The sequence below is a fragment of the Tupaia chinensis genome, unplaced genomic scaffold, assembly GCF_000334495.1.
Source record: "Tupaia chinensis unplaced genomic scaffold, TupChi_1.0 Scaffold000065_1, whole genome shotgun sequence".
Classification (NCBI taxonomy): domain Eukaryota; kingdom Metazoa; phylum Chordata; class Mammalia; order Scandentia; family Tupaiidae; genus Tupaia; species Tupaia belangeri.
This window is the reverse complement of record NW_006159523.1, coordinates 3,602,099-3,615,804: the sequence shown is the minus strand read 5'-3', so window position 1 is coordinate 3,615,804 and position 13,706 is coordinate 3,602,099. Positions and strand designations below refer to the sequence as shown.

Genomic DNA, 13,706 nt, shown 5'->3' with positions numbered 1-13,706 from the left:
CATCCCACTGGGTATTTCCTAGCCATAAAAGGAGAAGAGAAACTATCTTTACAATGTCTTGCAAAGACTTGCAGTGATCATATGAACATTCTTTTGGTTTTTTTGGAGAGGTTTTTACTATAGGGCGCATGCCTCACCAGAAAGATATATATAGAGACAGAAAGCAAGAAATCATCCTTCAGAGGGGATGGCCACGCTGCAATCCCTTCACCTCCATTCTCCTCTCGGGATCTTAGGCACACACATACACACACACACACACACACACACACACACACACGTGCCCGGTGTGAGTTTAAGCCACCAGGCCTAGGACTTGAACCGCAGTTGACTACATGGGAGTCCAGAGTCATAGCTGTTACACCAATTGCTGGTCTCATGATATGAACGTTCTAAAATTTATAATTATATTTCACTTTACATAACGCTTATCTATTTTTATTCCCCAAATCCTTGATTATATTTTGAAATCTAATGACTTTTCTCAATTGGATTTTAAAGATTACAATTTTCAATCAGCACATATGGAATTATAAATTAATATAAAATAAACAATGGCTTGCCACTATTTAATACAGGAGAAAATCTGTATTCTAATCAAGGGCAAATGAAAAGTCCCTTGATGACAGGTTAGAATTCTTTGGATATGATGTGTGATAGATTAGGGTGGAACTCAGAATTATTTAGGAAATCATAGTTTGAAAAAAATGTAAGATAGTTTAAAATAGAGAATTTCTTTCTTTCTTCTTCTTTTTTTCTTTTGTTTTATTTAAGTTTCTAGAGGGTTCGTGCCCTCTCCACACAGGTTGGGATGGGAGGGAATGGAAAAGTACTCTCTCTGCAGCATGGTCACACTGCAATTCCATCTCTCCCTCCTTTCAGGATTTTGACATGCACACACATGTGCCTGGTGTGTTTCTCAAGCCACCCTGTCTGGAGTTGAACCACACAATTGCCATGTGGGATCCAGCAGATCCACTCACCTTAACCACCAAGGCTCAGGCTGCACCCAAATAGAGAATTCTTTTTTTTTTTTGGGGGGGGGGGAGAGGTTTTCGCTATAGGGCGCGTGCGCTCGCCAGACAGACAGAGAGAGACAGAGAGAGACAGAAAGCGAAAAATCATCCCACAGGGGGGATGGTCACGCCGCAATCCCTTCTCCTCATTCTCCTCTCGGGATCTTGGGCACGCACGCACACGCGCCAGGCGTGAGTTCTAAGCCACCAGGTCTGGGATGCGAACCGCGGTCGACTGCATGGGAGTCCAGCGACATAGCCATTACGCTAACTGCTGGTCCCCCAAATAAAGAATTCTTAAGAAGGAAAAAATAATGTTTTACTCTTCTGTCTTATGTCCAAAGAGTCACTTGATGTTGCCCAGGCTCAAAAGAAAGAATCCCATTGTCTTTATGTAGCAGAAGCAGCCTGCAGGGAGTGGCTGTTTAAAGGTAGAAGTTCCTTAGAATTAAATGCTACCTTTAAACATAGGGATAGAGGAGGAAGACTAGTAACTGGGGCTGGCAGGCTCTGCCTCATTTTGACAGGCGTGTGCAGATATTGCCACATTCTTAGTTTCTGAGTAGACGTCACCCTCCAAACAAATTTCTTAAACTGTGCCTTTACAAACAAGCATTTCTATTTTAGTCATGTCTTTCTGAGTAAAACGTTGAATCACTCAAAGGATGCAGATTAAAAAGAGAGAGAGAAAAAAAAGCTGTGTGGGAGGGGCAGAACTTTATAAAGCTAGTCGTTGCTGTGTGTGAATGGCAGCATCTCTCAGAGGAGCCTTCCTTCAGAGAGCAACTCAGAGAACAAGGTAATTATTTCAGTGATTTCATGGTCATCTCAACAGGAAAAATGATTTCAGTCTTTCTCTTCCTTTATACTGGTATTCTTAATATATTGAAAATTAGAATGTGGGATGTTTGTAGAGGGTGAGTAAAATTGAATGGTGTTTTCCTGTTTAGTCATTTGTTTCATTGAAAGCATTAGGTTCAAGATTTGAATTAAATGTCTAGTGAGTCTTAATTTAGACTCTTGGAACCAAGTAAATGCCTATGAAGCATTAACCAAAACAAAAAATGTACATTTAAGCTGTGATGTCAATTTTATTGAACAGATTAGAATATGTGTATTCTTTTTTTTTTTTTCCTTTTGAGAGATTTTGCTATAAGGTGCGTGCACTTGCCAGAAAGACAGAGAGAGACAAAGAGACAGAAAGTGAAAAACCATGGGAAGGGACGGCCATGCTGCAGTCCCTTCTCTTCCATTCTCCTGTCGGGATCCTGGGCATGCACACACATGTGCCCAGCGTGAGTTTAAGTCGCCGGGTTGGGACTCGAACCACAGTTGACTACATGGGAGTTCAGCGACATAGCCATTATGCTAACTGCTGGTCCCGGAGAATATGTGTATTTTATACTAGCTACTGTTTGGATACTGAATTTCATAGAAACAGCTAGATAAATTAAAATATTTTTATTAAGCAATTGAAAGCAATGTGTAAATTCTGCATAAATAAGAGGAAAAGATGAATTGGTTTTCATTTAAAATGAGTGATCAGAAACTGCAGAAATTGGGGGCAGGAGGTGATGTAGTGGTATCACAACCGGACTCCCAAGGGGAAGGTCCTGAGTTTGTATCCTTTTTTTTTTTTTGGAGAGGTTTTTGCTATAGGGCGCGTGCGCTCGCCAGACAGACAGAGAGAGACACAGAGACAGAAAGCGAGAAATCACCCCCCCGGGGGGATGGCCACGCCGCAATCCCTTCTCCATTCTCCTCTCGGGATCTTGGGCACACACGCACATGCACCTGGCATGAGTTTTAAGCCACCGGGTCTGGGACGTGAACCGCGGTGGACTCTGTGGGAGTCCAGCAACATAGCCATTACGCTTAGCCATTACGCTAACTATTTGTTCCTTTTTTTTTTTTTTTTTTTCTGGGTTTGTATTCTCAGACCTCCCTCAGTGTGTTGGGAATGTGTGCCCGCCATCTGGGCCATTTGAGGCTGGCAGTGGATCACGCCTTGAAGATCCTGTTGGGTTCCCCTCCTCTCTCTCTCCCTAAAGCATTAAATAAATAAGATTTACAAAGAAAAAAAGAAAGAAACTGCAGAAATTAAGCAGCTATAATCCAGTACTAGAATCTACGTATTAACTTAGCTCAAGAGTGGGTTAATTTAGTGAAGGAAAAATAAAAAAAAAAAAAGATCAACCAACCAAACTCGTTGGGTTGACTGAAGTATGTTTCCGTAGGTAATTTAATACACCATGAACAGACACTGGCTCATTGTAGTCATCAACTACAAGAAACTTTTTAAATTTTGGGGGGGAAATGTGGCGATTTTGATAAAACTAATTTTTTTGAAGCCATCTTAGTCCTTGCTGATCTCTTTTGTCAATTTAAAAACAGTTGTTCTGTCTAGTAAAAACAAGCAAGCCAAATTTTAAAGGCAGTGCCGCAGCAAACTCTGACTAAGATCCAAGGCCGATCAGTAAAGGGACTGTGGCAGTGTGCCAGGGGCACCTCCCGAACTCTCCCGAATTGCCGGTGCCAAGTCTCAGTGGTCCGTTTATGTCCTTGCGTTACAGGAATCGAGCCAACCCCACGTACAGTTTCTACTCATTTACCCTACGATAACATTGCACATTAATTAGGAGCATCACATTTGGAAGCTGATGAAGCTGTGTAACTTTCTTTAGTGGGAAGACACTCACAACAGGTGTACCTGTTCTCAGACACTCTGGCGTTGGTGCCTCTCCAGGACTTCCACTTTGTGCTGTCTCAGCAGATTCTCATCCAAACCCAGGTGTGGATGTCTTTGACAGGGAACACTGAACACACACACCTTCACCGAGTTCTAACACTATGCACCTCTGGAATCAACAAGTTTTTGGAAAAAGCACTAGATTGGAAATCAGAAAGCCAAGATCCATTCTGGAGTCTAAAACTAACTGGCTGTGCCAACCGTGTCTTTGTATTTTATTTGTATAACAGGAATTATTAAGAGTTACCAGGCAAGTGCCCTGGAAATTAAATAGAAAGGTAACTAAACAAATTTGGTAATGCAACATAGACATCAGATTTGTGTGTGTGTGTGCTAAACGCACTAATTTCACCTTTGTTAAAACTACGACTCAGATTATTTTTAGAAGAAGTAAATACATCTGGAGCAATTTCATTCTCATTGTAATAGCTTGTTTTTCTTTGATAGGGTCACTTGAAATCCTAACTAAATGTTAAAAGCCCTTTCTAATCGTTTATCTTGACACTTCGTATCCAAGTAACTTAGAAGCCTAAGTTAACTTTCCTGGCTCTGATCACTTATTTACTTTCTCATCTGAAAATAGATAAGTATTTTATCTGTGCTTTCAATACTAAGACTTTTTAAAAAAATGTGAAGATTATTTAAATTTTAATTCATTTATTTTTGATAATTAAATCAAGGATGTTACCATATACATCACTTTCAATAAGAGAATTTTACATTTGTGATTTTGTTAAGTGCTTCTTTCCTTCGCTCATCCCAGGAAATAACTTTCTTTTTTTTTTAAAGAGCCAATTCAATTATACGAATTTGTTACAGAGAGAATTTTACATTGGTAGAGAAAGAAGAGGGAAATTTCTTAGCCACCCAACTTAATCTAGTCTGATGAAGCAAGGAAACAATTTTTTAAACATTATAAACCCACTAGGGGAACCAGCAGATGGCATAATGGCTATGTCGCTGGACTCCCATGTAGTCGACCATGGTTCGAGTCTCAGACCCGGTGGCTTAAACTCCTGCCAGGCACATATGCGTGCATGCCAAGATCCTGAGAAGAGAACGGAGGAGAAGGGATTGCGATGTTGCCATCCCCCCTGGGGGGGGGTGATTTCTTGCTTTCTATCTCTCTGTCTTTCTGGTGAGCACACATGCCCTATAGCAAAAACCTTCCCCCCCAAAACAAAAAACAAACAAAAAAAAGAACAATGAATAAACCCTCTAGGAGCATCACAGCCTTGCCACTTTCCTGTTTTTATTTCCTCCTTCTAACATTTCTCAAGCTGTAGCCTTGCTTAAACTCACTCTTACACATTATAGTGAAAGTGCTTATAAGCTGTGAAGTAGTGTGGGCATGGGAAAGACTGGGCTTTCTAAGGCTGACCTGGGCTTAGGAATACCAGTACCATTACGTAAGAGCTGTGTGATCTCATGCAAGTTACTTAGCCTAATGGAGCATTGGGATATAATAGATAATTTTAGCTACTTCTTACATATCCCATAAGTAAGGAAACAAGAGGAGAGAATGAGTTTTATGGGAAAGTTTAATTTACTATTTTTGTCTTGATACAATCCAGTTGAGTGGTATTTCAAATGAGAAATTGTGATACAAATTGCAATCACTTTCTCAAAAGGAGGAGTTTCTGACCCAAGGCTTCATGTAAGACACCTGTGGATTAGAGGGAGCAATGACACTTGGTCCTTGTTGGGAAGCCCTGTGGGGACAGACCACAGCATAGATGGCCAGGAACACAGCTCCTGGGGGACTTTCCCAGCTCCTCCCTGTTTTCGGAAGCTGCTGTGACAAGAAGGTTTTCTGAGGGATGATGAGTGTCAGTGTTGTTTGGTATATTTATATGTTTTTGTAATTACAGGGTAGTTTTAAGCTATGATGAAAGCAAAGCATACAGCCAGAAAGATGTCATTGGCCAGTTCATTAAATACACACACATCTTGGGTGTTCACACGCTCAGTTTCAGGCAGTGTTTCAGACCATGGAATGTGTGTCTGTCATTAGCGTCAGATGATAATGAGTGGAGTGTATGTACGTGTCTCATATGCCTGGGATTATCACACAGTCCTTCTGGGGGCTGATTTCTCACTTGTAGCAGGGTGTGGTGTGTGTGATGTGTACAGGTTGCGGGGAGGTGGTAGTGACTGTATTGACCTTTGGACTATGAGTCTGAGCCATTTATAGAATCAGGGAACTGGAAAGAAGCTTGTTCACCTCAAGTGGAGCCAGCATAAGAGGACACATGTGTACAAAGTTGAGTATGTATGCATTTGCTTGTGTGGGTATGTGATGTAGGTAAGTGCAGTGGGTTTGTGGGTCCAGAATAGATCATCACCCTGAGGCCACCTCCCTGCTTCAGTTCCACCCCCATGCCCTAATAACTGAGTGCCAATGGCCACTTTTCATAACCTCTTTGTGCACAAGGTTTTACCTTGCAGAACAGGAATAGCACTGCCTTTCCGATTTCAGCGAGGAGAAAATGGTTGGTACAAGCACAGAGTTTAAGCAGCACCTGTTACATACACTTAAAAACTCAGTGGATGCTGCTTATTGCCATGGTTGGTATGATCATTGGTACTAGGTGGAGTGCCATAAGGTGTCACTATTCATCACGTAACTGTTTAGCGTATCTTGGGACTTACCTAATTCAGTATGAAATGAAAACACAAGACCTCTCATTTAAACTTCTGAAGTATTTCATGATGGCAAGAGAGCCTAACACTAAGAATAGGCCATGGGACTAGCAGATGGCATAATGGCTACATTGCTGGACTCCCACATAGTTGACCATGGTTTGAGCTCCAGACCCAATGGCTTAGTCCCAAGAGGAGAATGGAGAAGGGATTGCAGCATGGCCACCCACAGGGGACGAAGGTGGGGCATGATTTCTGACTTCCTGTCTCTCTGTCTCTCTGTGTCTTCCCATGTGCCCTATAGCAAAAAATCTCTCTCTCTAAAAAAAAAAAAAAAAGAATGGAACCTTTGTACCTACACAGGTCACATGACCATGAAGCTGTCCCTGCCCTTCCTCATGTTGACCCATGCAGGGCGTAGCCTACACTAATGTTCTGACCTCACCCAATAGTGTTACATAATCTTTTAGAGCTGCTTTTTCCTTCTTTTCTTTCCTCCTAGGTTGAAACCATGGAAGAACTTTATGTGGCAAACACCATATTTGCCCTCAACTTATTTAAGCAGTTGGCAAACACCAATTCCACCCAGAATCTCTTCTTCTCTCCGTGGAGCATCTCCTCTACCATGGCTATGGTCTACCTGGGTTCCCGAGGTAACACTGCAGACGAGATGGCCAAGGTAAGTTCATGTCAAGACTCCACGTTGGGATTGAGTGATTCCTGAACTGAATTGTAAAATCGCTCTTATTTTATGCTCAGGACATTGTAACTACAGTGAGTTCAGCAATCATCACATGCTAAGAAAATACAAGGGCTGCCTTTACACCATGGCTCTTCAGATTGAACTTCACAAAATAGCCAAACCATGGAAAGCTACAAGTATCAATAGCTGAAGCAATTGGGAATTATTAGCATGCCAGGCTGGAAATAGTTAATAAGATGACAACATCTTTCATTTTAATAATATAATGTCCATACTTTTAAAAGTGAGTGCTTTGTACCAACAGTCTTGGATTTTTTTTTTCTTTTTTTGGAGAGGTTTTTGCTATAGGGCGCATGCACTCGCCAGACAGAGAGAGACAGAGAGACAGAAAGCGAGAAATCATCCCCCAAGGGGGATGGCCATGCTGCAATCCCTTCTCCTTCATTCTCCTCTCGGGATCTTGGGCACACGCACACGCGCCCGGCGTGAGTTTAAGCCACCGGGTCCGGGACACGAACCGCGGTTGACTATGTGGGAGTCCAGCGACATAGCCATTATGCTAACTGCTGGTTCCCTGTTCCCCAATCTTATAAAAAATTTCTTTCAATAGTGTTAAGCAAGTGAAGTAGAGAGAAATACATGGAGCAGAACTATGGCTACGGTATACACCCAGAAATTCATGGGTAGTTGTAGCTTCAGAAGACCTCACAATATTATCAAACCTGTGAGGTTATGTCAACAAAATGTGATTGGCATTATGCATGGCCAGTCTTCAAAATCAAGTTAGACGGTGTGGGCAGCATTGTTAGGGACTTCAATAGCAAGGCCACTGCCTTCTTCCCTTGAGGAGTGACAAAGACTCAGGTGAGGACCCTTTCTACTGACTCTGGGGACTTGAAAATATGCTGAACTAGTTCCTTAGAACCCTACAATATTCCTGGAAGATTCATTCAGTACATTTAATATTCTTGGGGTCTATTATTCTCCTAGGTTGTGACCTCGACTTGGTCATCACATAATTAAAATTGTTTGTCATTCTCTACACATGCATTAAAACTGAATGCTTTAAGGACAAGCACAGATTGTGCTTTCAGTCACACCAAAATGCCGCTGGCTGTCTTTGGTTTCCCGTGAGACTTGTACCTGAGTGTGTGCTTGAGGGTGGAGTGGGGAGATATATATATAAACATCTTTTCCAGCTGCATGTTGACCCATTTAAGGTGGGTCTCCTTGGTTTGAAGTTTCACAGAGAAGACATTGGCCAATCTCACTGAAGGAGGGAAAAGGAAGGGCGGATCACTGAGTTTGTGACAGTTTACACATTGAGTCTTACAACAAAATTCAATTGCCCAACTCTGATACCAACAGCATTTTACAACATTCCTTCCCCTTTATTTTCTTAGCCTTGAATAAATAAAGACAGTGAAGTGCCTTGAAAACTTTAGAAAATGCTAGGGCCTTAATTTTTTAAATGTGAAGCAATCAGAATTCCTTAGATTCAAATTTGCAAAATAGTCAAACCATTTTGAGGGCAAATGTTAATAAAGTTCTACAGATCTTTAAAAGGAAAAAAACTTGGTTTTGATACCAAAGAAAAAGTAACTTACTGGTTACCCTGGAAGCAAGATTTTATTTATTTATTTATTTATTTATTTATTTATTTATTTATTTTCATTGGAAAGTGCTTGAAGCACTTATGGCTATTTAAGAATTTCCTATAGTCCTTTTGCAAGTCTGCCACATGTGTAGATTTCTAAATTCAAATGCTAACCTAATTGCTTCACAACTAAAAAGGAAAGAGAAGTTCCTCGGCTTGAAGGAAGATGCAGGAGCTTCAGGGAAAGACTTACCGCTGTTCGAGGCAGGCCTGGCATCTTACTAAGGCAGGCCTTGCATCTTACTAAGCCTGTAGATGAGGGCATTAAATCCTTTGAGCCTCAGTTTTCTGCCTATAAAATGGGAATGAAAATGCATCATCTGTAACACAGTTGGGAAGATAACCAATTGTATATGAAGGACTTAATAGCAGTAGTTGTATTACTAGCTATACTTAGTGTCTTAGGCACTTTCTAAGAACTTTATAGCTTTAATCACATAATATAAAATCCTATTACGTAGATACTATGATTACTGTACTCATTTTACTCCGCTTCAGCCCAGTCTGTGGCTGTGACTGAGCCCATGTCTGGCATGGTGATCACAAACTATGACAAGAAGAGGCCTTACAGTAGGGAACTGGCGGTAGAGGTGATACAGTTGCTGTGATAAAAAGGAATAGACAGGAGTCATAAACTCGGAGAGAACACAGGTATACACAAAATGACAGCGTGGCAGCAAGGGAGATTTTTGCCAGCTCTTATTTTTAGGATTAGGCAAGAGACCTGTTTGGGCCAAGCTGCTTCTTCAGTTGATACATACCTTGCTGTTTTCCCTGTGGCCTCAGCATAGCCCAGGGGCACCTCACATCCCCAATCCTTTCAAAGTCATTTTTCCAATAGCCCCTGATATTAAATGTTAATTAATTCAGAAGAAAAGCATAACTACTTTTTCTTAATTCCAATTTCAGGTGCTTCAGTTTAATAATGTTGGAGTCCATAAAGTCATCCCAGTGACCCCGAAGAACTTCACAGGCTGTGAATACATGCAGCAGACCCAGAAAGGTCCTTATCCTGATGCAATTTTGCAGGTATTTATTTGATTCATTTGTTCACATTTCTTTTGTATTTTATTTCTAGAATCTTCTTGCTTTAATGTCACAGTGTTAGACAGGGAACCTAGTAGAACTCTCTTACTTACAGAAAGAAAACCAAGAATAAGTGATATTATGTAAATACTATGGTCATAGTCAGACAGAAGGGCAGAGTCAGGGCAGAATACAAACTTCATGACTCACAGGCCAAGGCTATTCTCATTTCTCTCATATCCCTCCATCATGAGTTAGGAATATGTAACTAATTCTAAAACTGTGGTAATAATGTGGACAAAGATTTGGAGAGAGGGTAGAGAGTGACAATTGAAGAATAGATGAGACCAGGCCTTGGTGACTACAGAGGCAACAGACTCATGGATATCCATCTGTCCACTTACCTATCTGTCTATTTATGGGTCATCAGAAAAGTCATGAGGTATTTTTCTATGCAAAGATGCATCATGGCTTTTCAGACACCCAGTATTTACTGGTCGACCAATCCCCCATATCAGATATAATACCTTTCCCCAATATTCTATTTATTTAAATATCAACTCTTTAGTAGATTATAGGAACTGCATGCTGTCATGGTCCTATTAATAACTAACTTCAACAATCATGCTCATGAGTTAGATTCTAGGGAGATAAGTCTCAGAGCTTCCTTTCTGTGCATTCTAAGACTCTGTTTATCCACCACCCAGGGAATTATGGGCCAGAGGAGATGGGGTGGATCCCTATAATAGAGATTCTACCAGATCTTCTATAATACCTGGCAGTCTACCCAGAGTGCTCTGTACTGTGCTCCAGCTCAGGCTGCAACTATGACAGAGCCCCGTGTCTGGCATGGTGATCACAAACTTCATGCCCAAGATTGAAATTCCCATTCACGTTTGTAGATTTCTAAAACTCAGATTTTCTGCTATATTGGCTACCCCTTAAAATGAGTTCCTCAAGAATCCATATGACCTTTGTTAGATCATTACTAAGGTATTTTCCCTCAGTTTTATTGAGTTTTAATTGACGAATAAAAATTATATATATTTAAGGTACACATGTGGGGATTTAATATACATATAAGGTCATCAGGAAAATCATGACTTATTTTTCTATGTTTTCCTATGTAAAAATGCATCATGACTTTCCTGATCATCCAATCAATATATACTATGAATGATCACTGGAGCCCAGTTAATTGACCCATCCATTACCACCATTAGTTACCTTTTTTAAGTGTGTGAATGTGTGCGGGGTGAGGACACTTAAAATATACTCTTTACAAATTTCAAGTAAATAATACAGTATTATTAACTATAGTCACCATGCTATCTGTTAGATACCCAGAACATTTTTATCTTGTAATTATAATAAAAATTCCTAGAGACTTTGAAGTTTAGGAAATGGAAAAGGAATCTACCTTTCTTCTGTTGATTTACTTCCTGGTTAAACCCAATTTGCTGTGTCTACGGATATAACAAATTAAAATTTATCTTATAAGTTTTAATGCCCCACGTTTTTCTATAAATAACTTCTTCAAAGATTCCTCTGAAGAGCCAGGAAAAAGTATGCATTGTTACAGCATATTATTGTCTATTGAGAAAATATTGTCATTCTTAAGAAACATCTTGCTAAGAAGGTCTGTGCTATATACAGAAAATCTCTTTTTTCTTTGAAGGCACAAGCTGAAGATAAAATCCATTCATCCTTCCGCTCTCTCAGCTCTGCAATCAATGCTTCTGGCGGGGGTTACTTACTGGAAAGTGCCAATAAGCTGTTTGGAGAGAAGTCTGCGAGATTCAAAGAAGTAAGCAAAACCTGCAATTGGATGTCTGGGCCACAAACAGCACTAAGGCCACTGTCAGAGAAATTCTCTAAGATTCATACAAGCATAGTTGGAATTCTACACAGGCTTCCCAAGGTGGCCTCACAGAACAGCTGCCTTTTATGCTGCTCCTTTGGTTCCTCCTCTTCCTGCAACTCCTGTGTCACTTGCAGAGTAATACATCAGGATGGCCTTGGCTGCAGCTATCCCTCAAGCCACATCTCTTTCCTCGCTTTTAGTGTCAACAGTGCATAGAGGGCAGACAGAGTTAGGCCTGGAGTGGGCGGAGGCGGTCGATGGAGAACCTGTAATCTGTACGATTTCTTCTTTTTCCCATCCCCCATACCAATACTCCACCTCCGCCCATATTCCAGACTTCTCTGTCTTGATGACAAGCCCGTATTTGTAATTATACCATGACTTGCTCAGCATATATTTTATGTAACCTTTGGTATTTTCTTGCCTTAAAGGAATACATACAACTCTCTAAGAAATATTACTCTACAGAACCCCAGGCAGTGAACTTCCTAGAATGTGCAGAAGAAGCCAGAAAAAATATTAATTCTTGGGTTGAGACTCAAACCAAAGGTAAAACTAAGGAAATACTTTCTTTTCTTCTTTTCGCTTAAAAACATGATATTTTTTTAAAAGCATCTTAAAACAGCCCTCACACAATTAAAAAGTGTCCAGCTCTATTTATTTGGATTAATGTGACCTTATTCCTGTTTAGGTATGTGTTTTAAATGAGAAAATATAATTGAGGCCCATTCATTAGATACATACATTCAGTACATACATATTCTGATTTTGGATATTACCTTTGAATAGAATATGAGAGAAAGCAGAAGTTTTCAAACATAGAGGCTATGAGGATTAAGAACTGAGCATGGTGGCACATGCCTATAGTCCCCGCTACTCGGGAGGTTAAGGCAAGAGTCAAAACTTTGAGACCAGCCTGGGCAACTTAGCAAGCTGCTGTCTCAAACAAAACAAATCATTCTAGTATGAGTTCTGACACAAACCCTTGTGTCACCCACTCTATGTACACTGTAGACAAAAGCAAAGAAAGATACCTTACCTCGAACTGAGCAATTGCCGTGGGTATAAAGCATGTGGCTGATGGAGGGCCGGAAAGTATACAATTATTTCAATTCATTCTTCTCTTTTCTCATTTAAAGGCAATCCGTTGTCTGGTTCTTTTGGTCCCTGGTTCATTTCTCCTTGATTGTCTAAGCCTTCTCTTCCATTTAAACTCTTGTCCTTAATTTGTTTACAGGCTCTTGTCTCCCTTTGTGTTTTTCCCCAAGGATTCAAACTTAAGTCACTCATTGCTATTTATTGAATTCATTCAGTCAATAAATATTTATCCATCACATGCTATGTACCAGGCAGTGTTTGAGGAGATAAAGATAAAAATGGTAAACCCTGCTTTCAGTCTAGGCAGTGAATCAAATTTAGCAATTGCTATAGTGTTAGAACGTTTTTCTGTTTGGTACAGGGCACTGTGTGGGAGCACATAGAAAAGCTAGTGAAATAAAAACATTTAAATTATAATGAGGACTATGAGCCGGAGCTGGCCAGGCAAAGGGCATGGGCACAGAGTATACAGTATGTATAAGGGTCTCGAAGGGAGACAACCTGACCCTTTCAAGAAATGGAGTTGAGGGGAAAAGCAGTTGGCATAATAGCTATGTCTCTGGACTCCCATGTAGTCGACCACGGTTCAAGTGCCTGACCTGGTGGCTTAAACTCATGCTGGGCACGTGTGTATGCGTGCCCAAGATCCTGAGAGGAGAATGAATGGAGGAGAAGGGATTGTGGCGTGGCCATCTCCCCGGGGGATAATTTCTTGCTTTCTGTCTTTCTGTCTCTGTATGTCTTTCTGGTGAGTGCACGTGCCCTATAGCAAAAGAAAAAAAGAAAAAAGAAAGAAAAAGGAAAACAAAAAGAAATAGAGTTGGTTTGACTGGTTTGATTCGAGTGTAGAATGATCAGGGAAGGTAGTAAAACTGAAGAGATGAAGTAATCCCCTTATTATACCATTCCCACACTAATACATTTTAGTGACCTTATTGCTACTGTCTTTG

General features: G+C 40.6%; 1 protein-coding gene across 1 annotated transcript in view; it reads left to right on the top strand.

Annotated features, from left to right (window-relative positions):
- Positions 1-1,727: 1,727 nt before the first annotated feature.
- SERPINB2 (serpin family B member 2) overlaps positions 1,728-13,706 on the top strand; it is a 16,959-nt gene continuing 4,980 nt past the window's right edge. The window contains exons 1-5 of the mRNA XM_006141825.3: positions 1,728-1,815; positions 6,911-7,087; positions 9,678-9,797; positions 11,473-11,601; positions 12,090-12,207. Of these exons, the coding sequence (XP_006141887.1) occupies positions 6,920-7,087; positions 9,678-9,797; positions 11,473-11,601; positions 12,090-12,207 (535 nt within the window). The 5' untranslated portion in view covers positions 1,728-1,815; positions 6,911-6,919. The remainder of the gene's footprint in view (positions 1,816-6,910; positions 7,088-9,677; positions 9,798-11,472; positions 11,602-12,089; positions 12,208-13,706) is intronic.